Below are 27,711 nucleotides of genomic sequence, written 5' to 3' on the forward strand. Positions count from 1 at the left end.
TAAGTTCCCATGAGCCCTTGCGTGTCACAGGTGGCGCTTTCTTCTTTAAAAATGTCTGTTCATCGAGCAATGCATCGGGAGCAGAGCATGCAAACCATTTTCGAGAAACAGTATATTCACACTGCGTGATGTGCTTAAGCTTGCGCATGCCCCCTTCTGCAGACGGCAACACAACTCAGTTGAGAAAAACGTCATAAAAATATCCCGTTGCAGGTTCCTGCGTATACTTGGAAGGCCTGCGCGATCTGCTGGTGTGACGTAGACGGGCCCTTTAGCTCTAACCGATCCTGGTCTCCGCCGCTCCACGGGGCAAGATCAACTTCACTAATCCTCTACTGGAACACCAAGGAGTTGATGCGTTTCTAGAGCGCGTGTACATCAAAGACTTCGCTCTCATGCTATGGGTCAGCTACGGTTATTGGTCTTCTGCAAGACTACATGATATTTGTCGTCAACGTGCTGCAGCCAGGAAAGAAAAAATATTGGGTGCGACCTTGTACTGATCATTTAAAGGTTTGCTTACCTGAGCCAGGGATCCACGACTGCGTTGTCGTCACAACCCATCTTGCAGGTGCCTACGTAATGCCAGCCCGTCAGAGTCTGCTGTCTCGGCAGGCATTTCAGGTACTCCTTGGTGTACATGTCTGCTGAGCATCCCGGAAACGGAATACTCCATGGCGCAGTCCCAAATTTTCTCATGGCGGTAGTGTTCATGACCCTGAGGACTAACTCTGCGGCTGCATGACATAAAAATTTTGACATAAAAAAATGTGAAATACTGCCATTACGCAGATCGTGCACTGGTGCCGAAATATCGTACATATAAAATTGCATAATTAACCAGGCTGATACTTTTTCTCCGTGTATACAGCGTACATGGGAATTCGACTCGAATACTTCGCATTATAGCGAGTTATGCATACCTTGAGCGTCAGTTTTCTTTTCGCAAGTAAATAAATAGCGCATTTCTTTATTTTGACGCGTTTTTTTTTTTGTTCCTCCTTTATTGCTATACGTGGAATGAGAAAGTGCATCCATTATCTGGCTAAATATAGCAGTACGAGTATACTATGGGTATTACTGCCGAGCTACAACAAACATTTCGCAAGCTCGGCAACACTCCACAAAGATGCGAACATTTTTTTCCCAGACAAATGCACTATACGAGGTAAATGATGCTACGACATGCTCTCACCTTCGGCTGCCACCTTTATGTCCTCTTCATGGGAATAATATTTCGGATCGATGATGGGATAGTCGCGTGGATCAGAAGTGTTTAATTTAATTGTACCAGTCGACTTTGGCCTGTTCAAAACGGGAATGATCATGAATCCTGGTTTGCCACGATTCGGTAGGTAATATTGATCGTAAATCTGAAAAAGAAAAAGAGTTGTTCAGTTAGGTGAACGGCCTATAGTACAAGCATAGAGATTTTCGCGACAGAAAACACTGCCTTTTCAGTGCTGGTATCTCGCTGTATTTGACAATCAGGATGGAAAATAGGTGGCGCACTAGCTACACAAAAATCTATGCCCCTAGTGTGGTCCACGTGGGCCCGCAAGGTCAACCCCACACTCCACGTTTAGAAGTCCTCCACGTTTAGTCCTGCGTTGACTGACCTAGAAAAATAGTTTCTAAACGTGGAGTGTGGGGTTGACCTTGCGGGCCCACGTGGACCACACTAGGGGCATAGAGTTTTGTGTAGCTAGTGCGCCACCTATTTTCCTTCGTGATTGTTTAAATTTGTCTGCGCAAATAAATTCCTGTCAGTTGTGAGTTTGCAGATACGTTTGTCTCCTTGTTTTAACCGCCCTTCGTCCCGTCTCAGTGCTGCATTGAAGCGACATGCGACACAGGAACTCGTCTTCTACGTTTGGCAGATTCCTGAAAAACGCGAGACGCAATGGCATAGGCGAGTGGAGGCCAATCAAACTTTATCCCGCAAACAAGCAGCAGCGCCACCTCTCGGCGTCGACTATCCTTGACTTTGCTGACCAAGAGCGAGGGAGGCTCCGCCCCCAAATGGCGCGCCAATAGGAGGACTCGGGAGTGCGAGGAGTAGAACCATCAGCAACATTTCTTTCCCTTTTACGTACTTGCGTAACTACTTACAAAAAAAAGAGACACACAGTACAATTATTTTAAATGATTTATTTCAGTGCGAGGAGTAGAACAAAAGCAGCAACATTTCTTTCATTTTCCATGAGCTGAGGCAATGTTCACGCATAAGAGCGGAGCGAAACGTCGAACTGGCCAAAAAGTTTAGTAATCTAATAATGACACATTCATGAAGCATAATCGTCAAAACTACGCAGTATACTTGCGCAACTACTTACAAAAAGAAAACAAAAACGTGAAAAGAAACACACAGTACAACTGAACCTCTGTATGCAATAAGGGGATAAGTCGACTTATCCTCTTTTTACTATTTTTGTTGCAATGACATCTACATACCAGTATGCACCTGCCAATGAAAACTTAGGGCCTTATTGCGATTTGTTGGCCCGCTACAGCATGGTAAAAAACGGGAAATGCATGTGTGTCAATGGGATGGCCAGTCATATCAGGCCCCTTTTCTCATTTTGGGATTTTTCGACTTATCCCCTTATTGCATACAGAGGTTCAATTATTTTAAATTATTTATTTCAGTGCGAGGAGTAGAACAAGCAGCAACATTTCTGTTCTTTTTATATACTTGCGTAACTACTTACAAAAAGAAAAAAAGAAACACAGTACAATTATTTTAAATGATTTATTTCAGTGCAAGGAGTAGAACAAATATTTCTTTCATTTTTCATGAGCTGAGACAATGTTTACGCAAAAGAGCGGAGCGAAACGTCGAACTGGCCACAAATTTGGTAATGTAATGACATATCCATGAAGCATAATTGTCAAAACTACGCACTATGGTTTGGTATCGCCGCGTCATCGGAATTTAGGTTACCGGCCAGTCTCAAGGTCGAGGGTCAAAGTTGTGACGACCACACGTGCCCTTACCGAGCGCCAATGTTGCGCCATCTCTTACGCGAGAGCAGAGGCTTCGAGGTCGTAGCTCTACCGGAAGAAGCAGACGACAGCGGCTCACATATCCCTAACCGAGCGCTCCAATGCGCCATCTATTAGACAAGAGCAGAGGCCGCAGCGCTCCGCCTCCCGAGTCCTCCTATTGGCGCGCCATTTGGGGGCGGAGCCGCCCTCGCTCTTGGTCAGCAAAGTCAAGGATAGTCGACGCCGAGAGGTGGCGCTGCTGCTTGTTTGCGGGATAAAGTTTGATTGGCCTCCACTCGCCTATGCCATTGCGTCTCGCGTTTTTCAGGAATCTGCCAAACGTAGAAGACGAGTTCCTGTGTCGCATCAATGCGCTTCAATGCAGCACTGAGACGGGACGAAGGGCGGTTAAAACAAGGAGACAAACGTATCTGCAAACTCACAACTGACAGGAATTTATTTGCGCAGACAAATTTAAACAATCACGAAAGAAAATAGGTGGCGCACTAGCTACACAAAAATATATGCCCCTAGTGTGGTCCACGTGGGCCCGCAAGGTCAACCCCACGCTCCACGTTTGTGAGTTTGCAAGTGAGAGGCCAGTGGGACAGCCTCTGGAAGAGAGTATGTAACTACAAGGTGACTAATTACCTGAAACTCATTAATGAACTCTTTAATTAGGGAATGTTGGGCAAAAGCGAGATAGCGGAACGGGAAACAACCCTCGTTGAGAGCCATTCTACACTCTAAAAGCAGAGCTTCACCGCATAGCACGTTGCGCGCCAATCTTTGCCACGAATGATAGGGTTATCGCTTCTAATTCGAGGAGAGAGGGGCGTACGCCTTTTTGCGGCAATTCGGATATATGATAATTGCCACAAAAAGGCGTACGCCTCCACGTCTTCTCGAATCAAAAGCGATAGCCCTATCGTTCGCGACAACGATTGGCGCACTACGTGTTATGCGGTGAAGCTCTGTTTTTAGAGTGTATCTTGTAAAAATCCAGAAAAGAGCGCGTGCCGTCAAATATTCATCACTGAATTTCGGTATGCAAATCAACAGAAACCGAAAGACATCTACGCCGACCGAGGCTTATCTGTGCCGGAAAGCGGTTTATCTCGCCAGCAGATCGGCACCTGCTCCGATCATTTCCATCGGTTCAAATCACGTGCCCACCTGACGTGAATGAGCGCTGTGCTCCCCGGTCGCTGTGGTTTCGGTTTCGGCTCATTTGCATATCCAAATTGAGGTATTTTAACGCACGTCTGTGCTTCAGAATTTGTTAGACGTGGAACGACTTTCAACGAGAATAGACCTCTACCTGTTTGTAAACAAATGACATCACAGTGAGAGAACTGAAAATATTCTGAGGCTGGAACAACAAAGGACAAATACATACAGAGCCTCAAATTGCCTAAGAAGTGAACGATGAACAATGAAAGTCACTGAAAAGGTTAGCCAGCTGTAGGACTCGAACCCACATCTTCTGGTCCAGGGCTCTCCCAATTGAGCTAAACTAACACGGCTTCTCAGCGAACTTCCAGGATGCGTCATCTGAAGAGACAAACCAGTCACTCTCTCTCACTCATCCTCCTTTCTCTCTAACATTTTTGCTATGCTCATATGCTATATACATTTTGTATTCTTTTGCTAGGAAAAGGAACCGCAATTGGAAATACGGTCCAAGCAGTGTAATTAATACAGCACCAATGAAATATACCGTAATTATGACGGTTACCACCGTAAACAAGACGGTAGTGTGTCCGTAATCCTGATTACGGTCAAATGGCTGTAGATTTTACTGTAGTCCTCCATACTTTCACATTGGCTTCCAGTATCTCACATTATGCTACGCTTGCTGGGAACAATGAATTTTAATAAATGGTTGATTGCTGTACATGCATATGGTGGCACAGCTATGCTATACATTCTATTTCATTAGATGCCAAGTCCATACTTCAATAACTTTCATATCTGCTGCTGTACATACACACCTCGGCATGTCGTACAAACAGTGGACATCATTGTTTAGCATACCGTGTGCTCTAAAGACAAAAACACACGAAAAACACACACGAACAGACGGGAGCGTTTACTGTTTACAGGGTATTTAATATGACAAAGTACACTTGTGCAGCGTGTACTAGCGACAGAAAACGCAACGACACTGGGGCCCAGCCTATACTGCGAGCTCCTTCACTACAAAGGCTACTTAAGCTGGGAACAGGATGACGGATGTCTACGTAATATATACAGAGATTACATAAACGGACAGAAAAATACGTGCCATAAACAAACGGAACAGAGCTGCAGCGCGCAATGCTGCCGGCAGCAGTGTAGCCGCGTCGGCGGCATTTGCAGAACCAACGATGGCGAAGGGCGCACACATTGTCATCGCCAACGTCACTTTCAAATTGACAGACGGCGTTTGCAAATGGCAGCGGGGAAGTCGATGCAAGTTCCATGTGTCTAAATACAGTGTGTTTCAGGTATGTATGAAGTGTTATTGTTTCTCAACACTCACCTCACATTGCGCTGTGATCATATTTCGCATGGCCGAAAGGTGTATCCGCAGTGCACGGTTAATTATTGCACGATTACGTCTTCCTTACTAGGCACAACGGAGGCGCCTCACGGAGCAGGTTAGAAGTTCAAATCGCGCTGGCGGAGCAAAAATAAACGTACTGTACTCTCAGAAGACGCGTACTTTCGCCTTATTGCACGCGCGAAGGAAAATGATCCCGTGTCTTATTTCCAGGTACCGTTACTTGAAGCTGCTGCCGGCTAGAAGAAATTGAGCAAGCTCCGTGCGCATATGCCAACTGATGTAGCCTGGAGGTAAATTAACTTGCTGATGTGTTAGATTTACTTCTTGGTCCCACTTCAGTGCTTGAAGATACTGAATGCTAAACCGTTCGGCTGTAAATTTTGTATTCTAGGTGAAAAGATCTAAGAACATGCGTATGGGACATATCATGTGCTTCAGTATGCGTATGTACTTGTCGATGTGGTGTTACTTGTAAGATGTCGTGATTGTTGAACATGTTTTACGTGTTCTTGGTCCCTGCCTCATTTTTTCGGTTTCAATCTGTTCCAGCAGAGATGGTCACTTCTGGGCACACCCATCCTTCCTAGCCAAGTCGCGTGGAAAGGCATCCAAGACACGCTTGGCCTTGGATCACTTGCTGAAAGACCCAGGAGGGGGCATCTCTTTTGCATGGTTTCTCGTGACACTGAGTGAGTATTTCAATTTTTATCATCAATCAGTCGTGCATCACTTTATCGTTTCACTCCTTCACTCCGCAACAGCACATTTCAACTTAAAACGGATATTATTCTGGCTTATTTTACTTTAGCCATATGCACCGCTGTTCTTTAGTGACAGTAACACATGCTTGTAGTGTTAATAACTTAAATGTCACACCTATGTCTAGAAAGGTAGAACCTAAGGAGCTGGTGTCCCAATTGTAACTTCACATGAAATTAGGGTATTTTGTTGGGTTGGCATGCTGCTTGTCCACCCTTGAACATTAGCATTCCTTTGCGATTGAAATCGCGCCTTTTTACCCATTTAGAATTTGCGGCAATAAGTGCATAGCATGGTGGATCATGTTCGGTGTCCCTCTCCTTATTTTTTGTCAGAAACAAAGTCGTTGAGGAAAGCTACTGGTCGCTGCCTAGTACATGTAGCTGCGTATCTTAATATATTGAGAGCTTCTGTTTCTCCCTAGCAGTAAGAAAGTGTAGTACCTTCTGTAAGGCTGGTGCACCGCGATGCTGTGCTCAGCTCTTCATAGTATTGATTCTCCAGAATGCAAGAAGCATTACAGAGTTGTTTCTTTGTTATGACTATAGTATAAAAACTCAGTAGTAGAGAAAGTCCACTTTGGTCACAAAATGTTATACTGGTGAGACGTAATTGCAGTATGCTGTTTTAAAATGATTAGTGGGTAAAATGGATGTGAGGCAAATGGGGAGGTGGTTCCAATCATGATTTGTGTGCGGAACAAAGAAATCAGTGTTAGATTCAACATGGAAATTGTGTGCTTTCTCTCCCTTTTTTTTTTCGGTGATGAGTAGTACAGGTGTAGGACGTGCATGTGGCAGTATGAAGGACATTAGGGTGCAGCGAATTTATGTGGTACATATTTTATGGAAAAAAACACAGGCACGCACTCCTCTGCTGCATGGTGAGATTTGTGCAGTGATTTGCTATAAACTAACCATCTCATTCCTGCATACATCACCTGTGGCACTAGTCATCAAAAGTAAAAATATGTACTTGCTTCACCGACGGCGTTGGTAATTCTTTCATTTAACACATAACTTGTGATTGGAACTACCTGTTGAATTGCTTGGCATGTATTTCCTGGAATAATCTCTGACATTTGTGACTGGAGCACGGTTATTTTGTAACAAAACATAATTTTTTTACAACAATTTTAGACCACATCTGTAATGACAAACACTCTAACAGCATTGCGTCTTCATACAGTCACTCCACACAAAATCATCAATATCTAACAAGATTTAAATAAATATATGTACTATCCAAATATGAGTGATTTAAGGTCTTTATGACCAGTATAAGACCTTAAGATATTTCTTCGCCTGTATTCGAAAGTACTCAGCCAGCACCATAAAGGTGTCTGTACTAGTGCCACCATACTGAATGTGTAACGTGCAGAGGTGTGTGCATGTGGAGCTGCGCTCCAATGGTAGCAACTGTCGTACTACATATCCTGCATTTTCTTTCTTACAGGAGTATACCGTGTATCAGCCCTGCAGGGGCAGCAAGCTGATGAACAGAGCCACAACCTACGAAGAAGTTCTGGGGATTGTTTCGAAAACAGCAGAAGTGTAAGGGAATGTTTAACTTGGTAACCAGATACACTTAATGTACTTTGCAACTCTAAGATGTTGTTTTGATCGCTGCAGATTCCACAGACCTCACAGATTTTCCCACGCTTTCTCTGTATGTACAATAAATGCTCGATCCTCTACTCTATGACTTGTGTCACACATTACTGCATGACTTGCAATTCCATTAAACGAAGACACACACAATTACACATCCTATGGTGCTGTTCCCACATTTGTGGGAATCAATGCACTCAACACTTCAACCAAAAGCCGACTCTCTCAGGTGGCCGTGAAAATTACGGGAAAGAGCCGGCAACATAGCTGCCATTAAAATCCCTGTAAATTTTACGGCTGCATTTTTTGTAAGACACCGTAATTTTCACAGGGAAAAACCAGCATTCTGGTTACATGAAAATTACCGTAAATTTAACGGCAGTACTTCTCCCGAAGTGGCCATCATTTTAACGGGAAAAGTCCGGCAACATCGCTGCCATTAAAATACACGTAAATTTTACGGTAGTTTTTTTTTTACAATGCGAGTAAGAACGTGACTGCCTAGCAAAATTTGAGTATCATCTAGGTCAACGCACTTTTGAGGGGAATGAAAGACAATGTAGCATGACTTATCGAGATTAGCAGCTAATCTGTTTGATAACAACCAATGATGAAGTTTATCAAGAACAAGGTTCGCTTTATGAAAGAATGAAGTAAGCGTTTCACCTTCCACAAATATGTTCGTGCCGTCAGCGTAGAGAAAGCTGGTAGAGTTTAAATAATGTGGCAGGTCGTTAATGTAAACAAGAAAGAGAAAGGGACCCAGAATGGAACCCTGTGGGACGCCTGTGGACAAAGAACCCAAACGAGATTTTGTGCCATCCTGTTGGACGAACTGTTTCCTGTTATGTAGAAAGTCCCGAAGCAGCCTGAGTGGCATGCCTCTCACACCATATCTATGTAATTTTTGGAAGAGTATCTCATGGTTAATTAGGTCAAAGGCCTTCGTTAAGTCAATAAAAATGCCCATAGTTAAAAGCTTTGCCAGTTTGGTAGAGTTGAACTAACTAACGAGCATTGACTTCTCACTTCCCTGCAGGAATTTTTTTTTATTGATGATAAACTCATCGTGCCACATAACATCACTTCGATCAAACGCGTCTTACAAGCACGCGTGTGGGGCGAGTCGAAACAAATCCGTCTAGTTTAAAGTCCAGAAATGACGCGTTTCCACTTTTCCCATTGAGTCGCGTCTGAAATGAACACATGGACACATTCCGCTCTTCTCTTCAGGATAGCCGCAGCGACAGTTGGTGACACAACCGTTGTTTATCGGCAGATACGCGATTACAACGTCAATACCGAACCGGTTTTCTACTGCGAAGCTCTAGCTGCAGACGAAGCCGTCCCTCTCTACAGTAATAAGCAGGAATACAACGCCGTCAGAAAACACCTCAACATTCAAACGACCCCAGAATAGATGTAAATTTCAATCAGTGTCTCATGTATTCCACACCTGGAATTAGTAGTTTGCTCAAATGGATTGACAGCAATCATGCGCAAAGCGTATCAGTGAGTAACGCAGTCAATGCTTTAATTATTGTACAATCGTACATTAATAAACCCTAGATCTGGGGGAATAAATTATCATGCATTATCATATAATGAACTTAAAGTGCGAGCAACTATTCATGTAGTTCTGCTGCGCAGCATGTGACCCAACAATACTTGACGCGTGTTGCACGCATGTACTGTGTGGGGCACGGTTATCCGAAATCTCTAGCCGGTGTTCACACGGGGCAACTTTTCCCAGCAACTCGAAGCAACGTCTTACGAGCAATTTTGTGTCCGCGTTCACACGTAGCAACTCGGTAGCTCCAACCACAAGCAGCAACCTTATGGCGACCGGAGAATGTGGGTTCGAATCGAACTGGTGGAATCTTTTCTTTAGGAGCTGTTTATCAAATTTCAGTCAGTTTTATTGCGCGAATAGATCATTATTACCTTCCAGAAATGGCAACTGATATGTTTTCATAACGTTAGTAAAAAAAAAAAGTTTTTTCTGAGTTGCACCTGCAGGATTTGAACCCATGAATCCACGAATGAAATCCACACGCCATCGGGAGTCACGTGGTAATGGTCCCTCGCTGATTGGCCGGTGCGCGAGCAACTTGTCAAGTTTTCGGTCGGGGAGCAATTCGCAGCAACTCTGAGCAACTCGAGTTGCTGGAGGTTGCCGACTGTCAGCAACTCCACCAAAGTTGCTTTGCTGCAAAAAGTTGCCCCGTGTGAACGCTGCCCTAGCCGGTGGCGGATCGGTCCCCCGTTGGTGGTGTCTCGCATGAAGAAACTATACCAATACAGTGTTTGAGGGGAGGCCATCTCCAACACCTATCAGAAGAGATAATCGTCTGGTACTCCGTGTCGTCTGCTAGTGAGATCAGTTGAGTGCGACCTCCCTCGGACACTCTATTATCATACCAGTAGTTCCTTCACGCACGACATCGCCAACAGGGGACCCTCCGCCACCCACTGGACATTTGAGACAACCGTGTGCCACACAGAACATAACTCATGTATTGTGAGACGATTGACTAAAATCGGTTATAGATATTTTTCTGCTTATTTCATGGAGAGCGAAGGTCATCACTTACAGTTTGTTGAAGTCCGCCACCGGTATAGAGCATTTGCGCTTGTGGCCGAGCCGGGCTTCCACTGGCAAACAGGAGTTCCACGTCAGGGTAACTGTCATTGGTGTGTGTGGAGCTCATAAAGCCTAAGACTTCACCTCCTGGAGTCGCTAGAGGGCCTAAGGACCAATACGAGAAAGAAAGTGGTTCAAAGTTAGGCAATGAAGCATCAGTTGCAAAAGCTTTGTACCATATGCTCTCGTTCCATAGTGAATGAAAGATGAGGCACTACTCATGTCCAGGCCGTACTCTTGTTCTGTTGTTGCTGCCAACCCACCAATACCTACGTGATCCTGAAGATTCTCTCCCACAGGGAGGTCAGCCACCAGATTAATCTGATTTAAGAAATAAGTCCGATTAAATACAGCACAAGGAAACGAGTGAATCAAGGAGTAAGTATCATGACTGTGCGTTGCTAAGCGATCAAAGACACATACACACTGGAGAACCCTGTACACGTCCTTCTCCATTGCGTGCCGCACTCTATAAACCCGAACGCACTTAATTAGCCACCTACGAGAACGTACAAGGCAAAAATGGCTCCTTTGGGCAATCATTCTATAAATATTAGGCGATGCAAGTAGTTTCATAGCTTAAACGACGTACAAATCGCCTTGTAACGTTCACTATAGGTGGAAAGTCGTTATCTGAAAGTAGTGTGCATCTATTTGTTCTCCTTATACACAGTTTCCCAGCCAGCCAGATGCGCAGCGCTAGTGCAGCCAGCATAAGTCAGACAGAAAGAAAACGATAGGTGATGAAGCACACGGCCCGTACTTTCCTACCCCCTCGGTAAACTGTTTTCAACGTGCTACCGTTGCTAGACGGTGGTGCGCTTTCATTCTGGCGACGTTCGGAAGAAAACCCCGTATACGCGACGGGACACCAGGCCTTTTTTCTTCTTCTTCTTATTTCACGGCACAATGTGCTCCCTTAGAGTCTCTTTTTTTTTGTTATGTGAAATACTTTGCTTTGCGGCATTCTTTAGTGTAGAGCAGTTTGTGTCACTGGACTTACTCGACCAACGGAAGAGTTATGCCCAAACTTTCCGTTTGCAATGCTCATTCATGCGCTCACTGGCAGTTTTCTTAGGTATGCTATGAAGCTCACAGGCGTGTTTGTCACTTTTACGTGCCTGCAGCGCTTATGTTTTCCTTGCACTCAAATTCGAGTAAAGTAAACGATTATGAGTGTTTAAAATAAAATGCAGAACCGGGTTGTTGCTATATCATCACTAGGCTTCCGGGTTTGCGGAATTTATTTTTCGCATCATCGCAGGCTCTTTTTCGAAGTTTATTACATTCCGAGGATTCGGAGTTTTCTATCTTTCATTTGTCATATCTCTCTTAATACTGAAAGCTCTGCGGAATAGCTACAACTGTGTAACGGTACATTCACACACACAAAAAAAAAAGAGAAGAGAGAGAGACGCTGCCCCCTCCCCCACAAGAACGAAAAAACACACACGCACACACAAAAGAAACAGGTTCACTGTCATGTTGCGGAACTTCCAGACATGTCTATACCACGATCCCTCTTCATAATCGTTAGGCAGCTGTCGTTTGTGTCCGATCATGGCTGTCACTGTTGCAACATCAAACTACCCTCTTATGAAGACAATATGTATGACAACTGTGTTTTCTTGTCTCTTTTGAGGAACAACTCGATTCACAGAAAAACAGAAACCCCAGGCGCTGGGCGTTTCCCAGGCAGGTCAGGGAACTGGCTGAAATGGCTTCAAAATGCCCTCATGTCGAATAGTGTTACTAAAAAATAAGGTACCCTATTCAGTGACCCAACGGCTAATTGCTTCTAGACAAGGGTAGGGTTCACAGCATTACACGAATGCTTCGAGCGTTACTTCGAGTTGCTCCGCGTGGATGTTTCGCGAAAGACAGCTTTACGGTGAATTTGGTTTAACAGAGCCACCCTTCGTTGTCGCCGGGATTGCTAACCCGCGATGCGAAGTAATCTCGTCACCCAAGGAAAAGATCTAACCAATCAAGCAGTCATCAAGGCATGGCTTTTCTTGCTCAGTTCTCGATTAGTGGAGCCAATAAGTGCAGTAGTTTTCTTTTTTGTTTGCGATAAATCCGAATTTCTTCAAATTGTACCTGCCAACGTTTCTAGGATATTTCAGAAAAATTCGGACAACCAGAACCCCAATCATCATGTAGTACTCACAGCAAAAGACGGCACAGTAAGTTTAAATACGTTTTAAAACTTATAATTAAAACGTAACGTTTAAAAGACTTATAATTTCGTGGCCCGGTCTTGCCAGTTCCCCCCCTCCCCCATACGTACCGGAAACCACGGTACGTATGGGGGGATACGTACCGGAAAATAACACGTAGTTCTACGACAGAAATATATTTCCTATAATTTATTTTCACCTTTTTATCTTTCAGGTGCGTTTTCGGACCCACACCTGATAAAAGGAGGATATGAGGTGTACCAATGGTGCCGGCTGATAAGATGATTTCTTTCGCAGCCTTTACTGCGTACTCAATCCCATTCTTCTCGAACACAACCCCCGTAGCTTTCTTGTCTGTATCAAATGTTATCTATAAGGCAAATGAGGTTATTACATAGGAGGGCAAGAAAATGAACCGGGTAAATATCTCGCACTGGAACAGCACTCCTTGTGTGGATGACTGGAGTGCTTAAAATTTCGTTACCCTCGGAGCTACAAATGACGGGAACGGTTGCGAAACTGTTTCCCAACAGAGTATTTACTTTTAAAAAGAGCAGTTTATCACACACAAGGGAATGGCACGTCAATGAAATGACGTATCTACACGTATCAGTACAATCTATAGATACTGTATAGGTGGTTAAACTCGCGGGGTCAATAATTCGCGCATTTGTGAGGAGCCAGGATCAGGCAATTATTCGCAGAACCTCAAATTCGCTGTACCGCGGTATGTCGACCTTGCTTCAGGTGCCTTATAGGGGCCCACCACTTTGAGCTTGCAGGGAGAAGTTAACAAAAGGTATCACATCTGTGTAATATAACCCCGTTGCATTTGTCTTCCCTTTGAGCCCTTCTGGCTCAGAGGACGGTGATTTGGGTGCCGTTACTCAGCAGGTATCTGAATCATTGCCGAATGCCCTGTCCCTCATTCGATGATCCAGGCTTAGAAGGAACTGCAATCGCGGGACGCCGACACCCGCTCGCGACTCGTGAAGACAAGACTACTGTCTCCACTTGAAGCGGAGACGAACTGAACACTTTCTGAGGCAATACAGAGAAATAGCGTAAAAAAGTGTGTACATGTGTTCAGTGGTTCATCCAGAATCCCAAGCACGGAGCGGCGTTGGAAAAAATGGGGTGGGGGGTCATCATTAGAGTTACGTCATTAAAGCGTAACATAACATTAGCGGCATGTGTCTAAAGCTGAAATCACAAGGGCACCCCCTGTACGGGGTACACTGGTGAAAAAGTTAGGGGGAGTCACTGAACATTTCGAGGGTGTTAAGGAGGTGGGGGGGGGGTCTGGATAAATCACTGCATATGGTGCCTCAGCGTCACTTTTTTACATATTGCGATCGCGTATTTTTCTGTCATTGGGTCAAACACTTCGCGAAACTATCGATTCGCAAAGCAAAGAGCGCTCGCGAGTTTCGTCAAAAATTACTACTTATACACTATAATCTCATCTATCATAATGTTGACAAGAGAAGGTCATTCCAGGTAAACCCATTTACGTGCAAACAAACAAAAAAGAAATGTCAGTTACAACGTTGGTGATTGATCGAGCGATATATCCCGATGGACCATATTTACCGAAATGTTAAGCAGAAATGAAATAACTTCATTACTTCCCGGTGTTTGTTGTGATTCAAAACCGTGCACCGGGTACATGAACAGAGGTGAGCGTGGGTCCGTGTATGCCCACAGTTACCCGCAGATACCCTGACACTTTTACCATTCATATTTAGATATTGGTGCACCCGGAATGTGTCCGCGGGACCCTTATCCTGTGAGCTAACGTTCCGCCTTACCAACTTACTCATTAATTTCTGGATTTTCCCCGGTTCCCATCGAAAAAGGTACAGAAAGAGTTAAGTTTTTTCACACGTCCGGTGATGTGAGCTCTTACCGGAGGGCCGTTCACTTAGTGGCCGGTCCAGACCCTCACTCTGTCTCCGGGGGGCAGTTGTGTGTGGGTGATTCCTCATCCTATGTTATGAATGCTTCTTCTAAGGACGAACACATGTAGCATTGTTCCGCTTTCAGCTGTTACGTTACAAACGGGGAGGGGGGGGGTCTTAAGGAAATGTCGTGCTTTGCGGCAGAGTATCATCCAGGAGATAGGGTTTTTACATAGAGAACACAGCCGTATGGGGGTGGTCGCCCCACCCCCTCTCCCCTCCGTAAATCCGCCGCTGGCTGTGACAAAAATTCGCCATATTTGTGTGCACGAAGTCTTCGTTCACAGACAATGCTACTCTCCACATGCGAACGCGCCTGTCCCGCATATGAAATGCCAGGATAACATGTTCCCGGGAACCGCGCTTGGCCGATACTCCGATGCCCCACAATGCGCCCAATGTTAAACATGCAGTGCAGGCAGTGTCGATCGTACTGTATGGACCAACAACGTGTTATGCTTACCTTCTTCACAAAGCTATGAAGCGATACATGCAAATTGGAGCGATTTGCCACAACAGGCCTTATAAATGCTTTGCTGGCACTCACACGGCGGCCGTCTTTGATGGTAAGCTGCGGTCTCGAACACCCTATACGGGAACAAAAGCATAAGTATACATAATTTAATTGGTGACGGGAAGCTTCAAGTACTTGTATCGTGTTTTTGTTACCCCTTTGAGTGTCTCCATTATAGTCAACTTGATCGTAACCAATCTCCTTGCAGCTTTCTAGGAAGGCGTCACTGAGGTTAGACTTCACTACAGGATGGGTAATTGTGACCTCGCCTTCGTGGCCGTGGAAAGCTGGGTAAAGAAAACAGTAAGTTTCCGACTGGCTGGGCATCCGTTCCCGTGTGTGGGTCCATCTTTTATTCATTAATGATGAACGGAGACACATTCACGGGACAATCTCGCTTGGAAAAGAATAATCCGGATACACAAAACAATCAACAAATAAAAATGAGTAACGACTAGATGCATAACGAATACTGCTATGGTTCACAAGTAATGCTCTGGAATGGTTTCCAACCAAAGTTATTTTCATTTTTGTTCTTTTTTGCTCTCACAAGAATATCTGAAAATACCATCAAATATCATCATTAAAGTTTTGTCCGTAAAATAAAGAAAGAAAAAGAAAGAGAGATCACATACATTGCAATGTCAGACGGAGTTTTCACCGTCGCTTACATAACGGGCTGTGACATGCACAGCACGTGTCAATTTATCGGGAAATTGTCGGGAAACCGGGTTGGGATCTTTAATTAAGAATGTAAATCAAGAGAGGGTGTTTCGATGTAGAAGAAAAAAGAAAAAAGTTTGTGCATTTTAGAGTGGGGGCGGTATGTTGCGTACCCTTGAAATGCGGATTCCAATACATCATGCAAACATCCCGGAGTATTAATACCAGATAGAAAGAGCATCAATATTTTGTGAATAGGATGTATAGTATGTTGGTAGATCATTTGACGGTCTGTCAGGGGTGCGTTGCCAAATTTAGGGAAACAAGAATTCTCTCAAAAGGAAACAAAAGTTGGGTGCGTTGTTACTGCATGAAACCAACTAAAGAAAGCGGAAATGAAGTGTGTAAGCATGCCGTCAATTGACTTATCGGATCGAGTGGAAGGATTTCTGGAAGGTAAAAAGAATGGTGTACTACTAATAGGAAGGAAACAACAGGGAAAGATAAGGACACGAGGTGAAACAAACCTGTTGGGGGAAGGGCAACCTTGAGAAGACGGTGGAGCGACAGTCAGGATATACGCCGGTTTCCCGTGGACGCCGCCCTATTGAAAGCGCAGCGCCGTCTAGCCGGGGGGGGGGGGGGGGGGGGGCAAGCTGAAAAATCTTCTTCTTCTTCACTAACTGAGCGGGAGTTGGAACTTGGTGGCTGTCCAAAAGGGCGCCTGCAGCTCCATTTCTTGTGAGTTTCGCCAATATGGCAGTGACTATCATATGTGACACTCTGTAGTGAGCATCACATGTACTATTGTGTTTTGTTTACACTTTTTCTTTAGTAGCGGCTCGATATGCCGCTATTCTTCAAGAATGCACATAATGCTTTCATGGCCTTGTATTGTTGTTGAGGACTGGACCAAGAATCTTGTAGAAGCTGAATAGACGGTGTCGTTTGAAGTTTTCTTCTATGTTTCTCAAACACTGGACAATGCATTATGACGTGGTGCGTATCTTCAGGGACGTTGCAAGTTCTGCAGAGTGGGGAATTTGCTAGCTTCATTTTGTGAAGGGTTTTTCTTGTATATAATTGTCCCAGTCGCGTCCTGTGAATAGCTGTTTGAATAGTTCTGTCTAGGCTGACAGGGATATTTGTTGTCAGACCTGGATCTATTGTAGAGAGGTAATCTGCGGGCCGTAGAGATGCCTTCCAGAGGTTTCTAGTGAGTTGTTGAATCGTGTTCTTCAGATGGATTTTGCTGTCGGCCTTTGAGAAGGGTATGGCACTAAGCCTGGTCTTCTGCAATGCTGCTTTTGCTGCCTTGTCGGCAACCTCGTTGCCTGGAATTGCGCAGTGGGAGGGGATCCACTGTAGAGTTATATTGTGTGTGTTAGATGTTTACTGCCCATGCTAGAGAGAAGGAAAGCACACGTGCCGTGTGCTTCCTCCCTGGCATCTCTTTCGTCCTTGCTGGAGTGCGCTGAGTGCGAAAGCGCTGGGTGTGAGAGTGGCTGGAAAACGGTGTATCAGCGGAACTTAAGCGAAATGAAGATTAGTGGTTCGTCAGTCAGCTAGTGTTGTGTGTTTGTGTCATTTATTTTATCTCCCAAGCACTGGGGGTTAATGCGCTTTTAATTCTAATTCAGACCGCCACCACAATGAATTTAAAGCTCACTTAGTGCACAATACATCTCACAGACAATCGCGTTTCACCATTCCTGGCATACCAGGCATAGCTACTGCGTACGCCTTCAGAATGTTCCGAACATAAACAATGCCGCAGTTGCCAACACGTTTTGGTTTGAGCCTCCTACGCCACTGCTTCCGCTAATTCAAAAACTAAGCTACAGGAGGCCTCCAGCAGGAGAGCTGAGGCAGTAGAAATTGCTGTGCTGACGCTGCTCGCATAGAGCTGCGGGACCCGGGGCAGGCTATCGGATAGTAATTTTGAAAAGCAGTTGTTCCTGCGAGCTAATAAAACTTTTTGGCGCTATCCCAAACACTTTTGAAGATTGGGTATTTAGTAATCTACTCAGTTACTTCTTTCCCCGTTAGTAAGTAACTTAACTTAAATACTTCTTGTGAGTATCTCGTGCAAGCCTGGTTATCGGAGTGGTGTCGATTATGCAGTGATGGGAAGTACTGAGTACTCAAGTACTACTTTAAGTACATTTTTGAGTACTAGTACTTCACTTAAAGGACATTCTAGCCTGTAAGGCTGAAAGTGGGAGGCGTACACCTTTTTGTGCACCAATTATGCGGTTCATAATTGTCACAAAACGGTGTACGCCTCCCGTTTTCAACAGCAGCAGAGAACGATATCATTCGAAATGATCGTTGGGCTACAGATGAAGTTACGGCCGTTCCATTAACGGCCTTAAGTTTGCCGTCTGACTACAGTATTACCTCGCTAAAGTGTGCATGTGAGGCATTCAAGGAGACCAGCGATCACATATAGCAGACGACCATGCCACATGTGCATGTGTGTGACGTCATAACCCCGACTTACCCTCCTTCGAAGCAGAATAGAGAAGAGTTGTTACTCTCCGGCTACTCTGGCTATTTTTGATTATTAGTGGTGACGTCATCACCGGCACTCTTGCATACTTTGGGATTTTTCGTCCGGTTAGAGTCGCTCGGAGTTGCGAGGGGGTGAAGAAAACGAGCTTTTTCACATTATGGAGTTTGTGCACCAGCTGGCCTGCACCTATGCCGTACTCTCATGTCCCTAATACAGTGCTCAAATTTGTCAAATATTCATTTGAGATACTGCCTTCATACCCAACAAGAACGATGGGAAACATCGAATTGACAGGTGTTACTGCATACTTCTAAGATTTTTGGTGCATATTCCGGGAGTTTTCTCTATCGCCGCTCTAGTCATAACCGTTAGCGCTTTCAGGTGGGAGTCTTCGTTGGCTGGATTTGAGCATATACCAAACAATTTGGTAATAGTGAGAGTGCGAGAGACTTGCTGGTTTAGAGACTCTAAGTGTGGGCCTAGAACGTTGGTAGGAGGGGCAATGAGAAGGATATGTTCTAAATATTGCAAATCACCGCAGCAACGGTATCTTGGCGAGTCAACATGTCGCAAACAGCAACGCCACTGAGCTGTAAAAGCCACATGGAGTCGCATTCGATTACATAATGCAGTATCCTGACGAGAAGTATGTCGTGCCATCTTGGATAGAGGAACGACACCTAATCGTGTTTCACGCATAGGCCATCTATATATGCAATCTGTCATATATTAGCTGTGATTATTCAGTTGTTCGGATCTCGCACATGTTAAGCGATCTGAAAAGGCATCACTTGATGCACATTCGGAAATGGCAGCGTTGCGTTTAGCAGACAAAACGCACACGGGGCAGAAACCACGAGGTGGTTGCGTAATGGATATGTATGAATGTAAGAATGTGTACCATTGTCTTCAGACACCGTGAAATTCTCGATGCTTTTAAAGTAAGGCAGGACGTCCTTGTAAGACCATCCAGTAGCTCCTTCTCTCTCCCACTTGTCGAAATCCTCCTTGTGACCGCGCACGTAGAACATGAAGTTCAGGACACTGGTGCCGCCAAGAACTTTACCCCTGTTCCACACGCTTACCTAGGAAGGAGCACTATATCAATAAATTACCCACCACCACCACCACCATCATGTTCACCAATGTAGAGAGAGATAAGAGTTCATGGAACACGAGACTGTCATATTTCTACATCTGCATTATCCCTGGTAGCTATCAGGAAGCAGTCGAATAACAAACCTGTGATAGACAGACCATGTCCAATATGTGTGTGCGCTCCTGGTAGCGGGTGGGGTGTCACTATAATGGAGAAACACACGACACTCTGGTGTTCCGTAAACTTTTGTCCCAAGCTGTACAAGGGTCGTTCAAGGTTGGCCCAGGCTTTTATTTCTTTAAATAGAATGAACAAATTCTGAACGCACCAAACTACGCCAGTTTCTCAAAGCATTCACCGTGCGCATCTAGACACCTCTGCGATCGCTGTGACAACATTTTGATGCCTTTGCGTAGAAAGAAATGGACTAGACGTAGAAATGGAGTGGACGTAGCCACTGCATCTTTCTCGAGGGCTCCAGCTTTGTGGGACGTCGTTCCCTCAAGGTGCTGTTTAACGGGCCAAATAGATATTGGCTTGCGGGCTGAATCTCGGCTCTAAGGGGCTTGTTGGGGCAAGCCCTACTAGCGCATTTTGGCCAGGGTTTTTACCGCCAAATTCGCCGTGTGATGCCGGGGATCGCCATAAGGAAGAATGACCCTAACGCACAACATACTATACCTTTTCTCCCGAATTGCGTTTCGCGCGGCACCCTTCATCAAGGTGGAGTAGTACTGGGAAATAACCGTGACACCCTGCTCCAAGAAGTTGACACCCCGCATGTCTCAGCAGCAGACGGCGGCACCTTGCTTTTTGTGTGTGTGTGTGTGTGTATGCGGCGGAGCAGCTTTATGTCGCCATTTCTTGCTAAACATAATGAACGAACGCTAAAAAATACACGGACAGAACACACATGACACAAGAGTTCAACTGGAACAAACGTTTAATGGCGAACACTCCTAGAGGCTAGTCACCCAACTCCCCGGATAGTAAGGCGATTTCAAACGGTGGAGTGGAGGAGTACCCAGAAAACCAGAAATATCCCAGGTACGTCCTACAAAGGTCGCACACGTCGCATACGTCGGCCACGTCTATACGACGTTACCTGTACGTCCACAATGGGACTGATGGGACATCTGATAGATGTAAAAAGAAAGGTGCAAGCGCGCATTATTTTTCGGAGATATTTAGGACACGTGACCTTTATTTGCGTGACGTAAGCAAAGGGAGCAAAATTGAAGGTTTACTGCCTTATCTACCAAGTAATCACATTATAGACGGTAGCCTGAGTTAGTGGACGCCACAAGGTGGCGACGTATCGGTACAGCAGGGAAGGGCGAGAGTCGTGACCCCCTCTCCCCGGAACTGCTTAAAGAAGTGAGCGTGGAAAAAAGGGACAGAGGTGTGTACGCCGCGGACTGGAATTGAACAGGAACTGCTGATAAGCATGCAAGCAATAAAAGTTGTATTGCTGCATGTCTTGGTTGTGTCCGTGTTCTCGGGAAGCTGTAAGACGGAACGGCAGGGAAACCCCTGTGGGGTTTAGGGAAGGGGATCCCACAAATTGGCGCCCACACGTGGGGCCCGACCCGCCTTGCCGCACTCCCGAGGGCACTGACTGCGAGTGCATTGGCAGTCTTCTTTGTAGCATTTGTCGCCCGTGTCCTTCGCTCACTGTCGCTTTTGCTGTTTTATTTGAAGTTCGGGAGTGTGCATTTGCTGGCCGTGCCGCCCAAGAGGCCCCCTCTCGAGCCCGTCTACGAGGACGACCCGCAAGTAGCGGAGGACCTGCTTCGGCAGATGAGAGCTCTCTGCGCTTTATTGTTGCAGCAGCTCCCCAGTAGCACGTCCGCCGCCCAGCCGTCCTCGGAACCCCCGCTACGCCTGCACCTGACGATACCGACATATTCGGGCTACAGCGACGCCAAGGCCGTCGAAGATTTTCTTGCGGACCTGGAGGCTTACCAGACAGCCGTTGGAGCAACCGACGAAGCCGTTCTGCGCCGGATACTACCCGCTGCATTGGTAAGCTCAGCTGCTGTGTGGCGCCGGTCTCAACCCGCATTTCCGTGTATGACCGAATTTCGGGAGGCTGTTTCGGGAGGAATTTTCGCCCCCGGATTATGCAACGCGTATGCGTGAGGAACTCATGACTCGAACGCAGCACGCGGAGGAGAGCCTGTTGGAATATACTTGGGCAATCCAAGAGCTGTACCGCAGAGCTGAACCGCTTGCGACGGAAAGCGAGAAGGTGGCCCGCGCTATTCGCCAATGCCACCCTCGTTTTAAGCCGTATTTGCGGGGGCGAAACCTTTTCTTCGCTCGATGACCTCGCTAAAGAAGCCGTGTCATCCAAGCAGATTTGTTGGCGGAACTGCAGTACCGCCCACCGCCTAGGCCGGAACAAACACTGGAGCCTAGCTGCGCATGGAACGGGCCGAGACAGTTGTTAGACGTGGAATTAAAACCCCGCGGGACTGTTGGAACACACGGCGGTTCGTCCGCCGGGCCAGTTTACCGTTCTTTGGATCCCTTTGCATATGAGCAAAGGAACCTAGCGAGGTCGGCACGAGCAGAGCCGCGCGAGCGCGAAGTCGGTGATGCACGTCATGCACCGCGGCAGGACAGGCGCGACTCTAGGGCAAGTAATAACGCAGGAACACAACCCCGTTGTTACGGTTGCGGCGAACGCGGTCATTTTCGTCGTAACTGCCCGCAGCAGACCACTACCATCCCCAGACAACCCCCGCAGGGAAGCCCGGGACGCCGGCGGCGGTAATTGGGAATGACTCAGTTCTGTCGTCGGCTGCTGAAAATGTCGATAAGAAGCAAGTGAATTCTAACCATGCTATCTTGTCTGATAACGTAGTGGCCTCGGTCCCGCTCGCATGTCGAGCGCAGGATGACATATGCAACATCGGACCGTTCATCGTGGCGCGCGTTTTGAGTAAGGACGTTGCAGCTTTGGTGGACACTGGAGCGGCTGTGTCCCTGATGACACCATCCACGATTGGTGCCGGGAGCGGAACATTTCCGTACGGACAACCAGGACCTGCCTAAGGCTCGCATCAGATGTAGTGGTACAAGCCGGAGGAGCAGTACGTCTCACTTTGACCGTCGACGAACAACGTGCCAGGCAACGCTTCATCTACCTGCCCGGATTGGCGGGACTGATGAACCTGGGGATCCTGATCCGGATTATCCGGATAGGACTCGTCCTGGACTTACGTCGCGGAGGCTACCAGCATGCAAGCGGTACTACCTTCTACCCCTTCATGGAGTGGACGACGCCGGAAACTGTGCAGAACCGGACTGGTGAGGAGACCCAGGATCCCGGAGCTGGACAATCTACGTCCGTTGAGCTATTTTCCGGAGCAGAACACCTAACAGCGACGGTCGTACCCGCTGTTTTGGAGGACGCACTGAAACGATTTCCAGGAAGCCCAGACCAGCGACGCATGCTCGCTAAAGCGTTGCGGCCATTCTCCTGTATGTTCACAGAGAGACGAGGTCTAACCCATGCATTGGAGCACCGGATACAAACCGGCGACGCAAGGCCCTGGCGATGTAATCCTCGGCCTTTGAGTGTGCATAAGCGCAAGCTCCTCGATGCTGCGCTGGGTGAAATGATCGAGACCGGTGCTGTGAGACCTTCTCCCAGCCCTAGGGCTTTTCCGGTGGTTCTTGCGCCGAAAAAGGATGGAACCGCAAGGTTGTGCGTGGATTACTGCCGCCTGAACGAGGTGACGGTAAGAGATTCGTACCCTTTTCCCTCGATAGACTCGATCATGTATTCGTTGGGATCCGCCCACGTGTTTACAACTTTGGACTGCAGTAGAGGATTTCTGCAGATTCTGATAGCACCGGATGATGTTGAGAAAACAGCATTTACCTGTCACAGGGGATTATTTGAATTTGTTCGACTGCCCTTTGGACTGTCTAATTCCCCCGCTAGTTTTCAGCGAGTGATGGACGAGGTGCTTGGCGATGCGAAATGCAATTTCGCTATGGCATGCATGGACGACGTAGTAATGTTTTCACGTACATTCCAGGAACACCTTTCTCATTTGAAAGTGGTGTTAGGACGCATGCAGGCTGCAGGATTGACTGTCAATCCCCGGAAGATGCAGTTGGCTACCAACAGCATCGATCTCCTCGGGTTCAAGGTGGAGTCCGCACGGTCAAGCCGAACGAGGACAAGCTAAAGGCTATCCTTGAGTACCCCCGCCCGACGGATGCTAAAAGTTTGCAGCGCTTCCTGGGTATGATTGGCTTTTATAGACAGTTTATACCGCGATGCGCAGACGTAACGCAATCGCTAACTTGGCTTTTGCGGAAGGGAGCACGATGGTCGTAGGGTCAAGCGCAGGAACAGGCGTTTACCTCTCTCGCTAAAGCGATTGTGGAAACTACCCGCTTGTATCTCCCAGACCACAATCGCCCATTTGTACTTCAAACAGATGCGAGCGATTACGGCCTTGGTGCAGTCTTGTTACAAGAGCATCACGGTGAACTCCAGCCCGTGGCATTTGCAAGCCGTACGCTGACGCCTCCCGAACGCAATTATAGCGTGACGGAGAAGGAGTGCCTAGCAATCATGTTCGCACTACATAAGTTCGATATGTATTTGGATGGTGCGAAATTCACTATTTAAACTGACCATCAGGCACTGTCCTGGTTAAAGCGGTTGGAAAACCCAGCCGGACGGCTCGCACGTTGGAGTTTAACGTTGGAGCGATATGACTTCTCGGTGGAATACCAGAAGGGTACCTCAAATAAGGCGGCAGGCGCGCTATCTCGAGCACCGTTGCCCCTTGAGGACGTCGTTATTCCACAGGAGCTTGTGGCCGCGGTTAACCAGACCATCACGGAGGAGGAGCTCTCGTGGGGACAGATTGTAAGCAAGAACGACATCCTGGAAGCGCAGAGGACCGACGGCCTGTGTCAGCGTGTGTCAAGGTGGCTGGAAACAGCAAACCTGGAAGGCACTGACGACGCTGAGGAGAGGTACGACTCCTATCAGCTGAGCGAGGATGGTCTCCTGGTGCGGTACATTCCCCAGGCGGACAACGAGGTGGTTGGTGATAGCCCCTTTCGGATCGTAGTTCCAAGGAAGCTACATAAGTCATTCCTCAAATACTTCCATGATTCTGCATTGTCGGGTCATGGTAGCGGCAGCAAGACTTATTCTAAGTTGTGTCGTATCGCGACTTGGCCAGACATGAGACAGGATGTTTTACGGTATACACGCAGCTGTCCGATATGTCAGAAGTCTAAGCCGCGTGGAGGGCAGCCTCCCGGCTTGCTGCAACCGATTGTTAGCCAGAAACCTTGGCAGATAGTCGCATGTGACGTAATGGGTCCTTATCCCAGAAGTCCCCGTGGTAACCAGTATCTGTTAGTTGTTACAGATCACTTCACGAAGTGGGTTGAGCTTTACCCACTGCGGAAGTTGGTGTCCGCTCGGATCTGGGACAGACTGCTGGACGTTTTTTCCCGGTTTGGATTCCCGGAGCAGCTCATCACGGATAACGCCTCGTACTTTACAAGTAAGGTGTTCGTCGATAGTTGCTCTGCATTGAGCATACGTCACGTAAAGACTTCCCCCTATCACCCTCAGGCGAACATAACTGAGCGGGTTAATCGCGACATCAAGATGATGTTGGTATCTTTTACAGAAAGGCATAAAGATTGGGACGCCCGTCTTACGGAGCTTGGCTTTGCCACTCGTACCACGGAAAATAGGTCGACAGGATTTACCCCGGCTTATTTGAATTTCGGACGGGAAATTGTGTTCCCCCTCGAAAACTCGTTGCGAACACGGCACGCACAGCCTAGTCGTTCGTACGCGAAGTATGCTAATGATCTTCGCGATAGAATTTAGACTGCCACTCGTTTGGCACGATAGAGGCTTGAGGTCGCAAGACTGGAGCACTCTCTCCAATACAACAAAGGTCGGCGCCAGGCCATTTACCGCGTTGGAGACCTGGTCCTAAGGAGAACACATCCCCTTACCGATGCAGCGAAAGGCTTTGCTGCCTCTCTCGCTGATCGATGGGACGGTCCTTATCGGGTAAGCGCACAGCTAACTCCGGTCACTTACAGGCTCGAGCGTTGCAGCGACAACGAGGAAACGGGCCCCGTCCACGTACAAGACCTCAAGATCTTCAGCCAGCGCATCTCGGACAATGGCAGGTGGGAGGAGGACCACGATTTAGCATCGCAAGCCCGCTCTCCCTCAAGTCCCCCTGGGGCCAGTCAACCATCCCCCCAAGAGACTACTGCCCAGGGCGGGGTTCCCGGGATTACCCGCTATAACCTTCGCCCACGTAAGCGACCGAGGTGACGTTTTTTTTTTCTGATGCAGGCCCCGAGCGAGGTCCCGCACTCCACGAGACCAACGAAGCCGAGCCCCGGGCCACGACGCCCGTCCGCCCACCTATGGTGCGACTCCTTGCAACCGCCCTACCTGTCACGTTGCGACCTGGGCGGTTCTGCGAGGGGACACCAGTGTCTCCTTCGTATCCCGCAGACGCTGGCACGACCAGGCCCGACCTCTTCGAGAGGACCCAGTTGCCCAGGTCCCCGAGCCCTTCCAAGGACTCACCCTCCAGGACAGACACCCAACTGAGCCGCCGGCCATCTATAGCCCGGAAGAGAGGAGTCTCCTCTGTCCTCTTTGTGGGGTGCTACAAGTCAGCCCGGAAGCTCATCGGGCGGGGCCTCTCCACCTCACCCGTGCGCAGCAGCAAGCATCCGCAGCGACTCCCATGCTTGGACTGCAAGACTTGGAAGCCGCATTGGCCCTGGTGCGGCGCTACCAACCCCATCTTCTTCCGGGGCACCAGTTCGGGTCCGCCCGCAAGATGAACGGATTTTGGACCTCCCCTACTTCCCGGACATCTGAGTTTTTTGGGAGTGGAAGATGTGGACGCCACAAGGTGGCGACGTATCGGTACAGCAGGGAAGGGCGAGAGCCGTGACCCCCCTCCCCGGAACTGCTTAAAAAGAAGTGAGCGTGGAAAAAAGGTACAGAGGTGTGTACGCCGCGGACTGGAATTGAACAGGAACTGCTGATAAGCATGCAAGCAATAAAAGTTGTATTGTTGCATTTCTTGGTTGTGTCCGTGTTCTGGGGAAGCTGTAAGACGGAACGGCAGGGAAACCCCGGTGGGGTTTAGGCGAGGGGATCCCGCAAGTTAAAAACGCGATATTTGCCTGGATGGGGTGTAAGGAACGTTCGCAGCTATACGCTGACGTCGTTTGGAGACCCTCAAGTTAACTGCAAAGACGTTGTCACCTTTGCAAACGTGATACGCCGCGATACACTTGATGAACGTACTCAACAATTCATATTTCATTATGTGCTCGCTCTGGTATCTCTTGAAATCCGCGTACGCGGCGGAGTGGCCAAAAAGGGATCCTGCATTTATTATCGCGCGGGCTGCATTGGTCTTGGATTATGGCCGAAAGTTGACCCCTCTCTGAATGGGGTGTGCTGCCAAAAGTAGATGCCTTTTTGTTTAATTAGTGTGTACAGAATTCATTTGCTATAGCTATAAATCACTATCAATTTCAAATTGATTCAACACAAGAATAGCATTAATTTTAAAATATCCCTGGAACATCGAAATATTTAAAACAGATGTCAATGCGACGGTTCTGGAATACGAAAACAGTAGGAATCTGGCAGTCGCATGAATGTACTTTCCACGTAAACGGCTCTCTCTGAAGCTCCCATGGATATCCTAGCACCCAATTTGCGATATCGCCAGGATGTACCTGGGATATATATGGTTTGGTTACCAACGTAAGTTTCAATACCAACGTAAGTCTTTATACATTCGTTTCCTTGAGGAGAGGCGCGTGCTGTTGGAGCGAGATAGACTGTGTTCTTTGATCGACAGAAGGAATCTTCAAACTTAAATTTGCTGTGGTGCTGCGCTGAAGTAGTCTTTCGCTCATGCATTGGCCTGTTCGGCAGATGTGTAGTCGCTTACATCTGAGCAGGATGAATTATATAGCACCTCGGTCACATTGGAGAAAGGGTTGCTTGTAGTTTGTAGTGTAGGCCGGAGCGAAATTCGTGGGGTTGTTTACGCGTGACACCATATTGGAAAGCTTAAATTGCCAACCGAAGACCACATCAGATAACTTAGACGGGTTGAGACAGGTCATACCACGTTAGATATTCGGTCATACCACGTCAGATATTCGTAAAAGACTGTTC

The 27,711-nt window shown here is 47.2% G+C and overlaps 1 protein-coding gene across 1 annotated transcript in view; it reads right to left on the minus strand.

The window, feature by feature from the left end:
• The window catches only part of LOC135374556 (glucose dehydrogenase [FAD, quinone]-like), a 48,600-nt gene that overhangs the window by 4,705 nt on the left and 16,184 nt on the right, over positions 1 to 27,711 (minus strand). Inside the window, exons 3-11 of the mRNA XM_064607496.1 lie at positions 19,284 to 19,467; positions 17,025 to 17,201; positions 15,360 to 15,491; positions 15,154 to 15,278; positions 12,929 to 13,099; positions 10,726 to 10,870; positions 10,500 to 10,654; positions 1,196 to 1,373; positions 524 to 737 (exon numbers count right to left, since the gene is read on the minus strand). Coding sequence (XP_064463566.1) covers positions 524 to 737; positions 1,196 to 1,373; positions 10,500 to 10,654; positions 10,726 to 10,870; positions 12,929 to 13,099; positions 15,154 to 15,278; positions 15,360 to 15,491; positions 17,025 to 17,201; positions 19,284 to 19,467 — 1,481 coding nt within the window. The remainder of the gene's footprint in view (positions 1 to 523; positions 738 to 1,195; positions 1,374 to 10,499; positions 10,655 to 10,725; positions 10,871 to 12,928; positions 13,100 to 15,153; positions 15,279 to 15,359; positions 15,492 to 17,024; positions 17,202 to 19,283; positions 19,468 to 27,711) is intronic.

Source organism: Ornithodoros turicata, unplaced genomic scaffold, assembly GCF_037126465.1.
Source record: "Ornithodoros turicata isolate Travis unplaced genomic scaffold, ASM3712646v1 Chromosome76, whole genome shotgun sequence".
Classification (NCBI taxonomy): Eukaryota; Metazoa; Arthropoda; class Arachnida; order Ixodida; family Argasidae; genus Ornithodoros; species Ornithodoros turicata.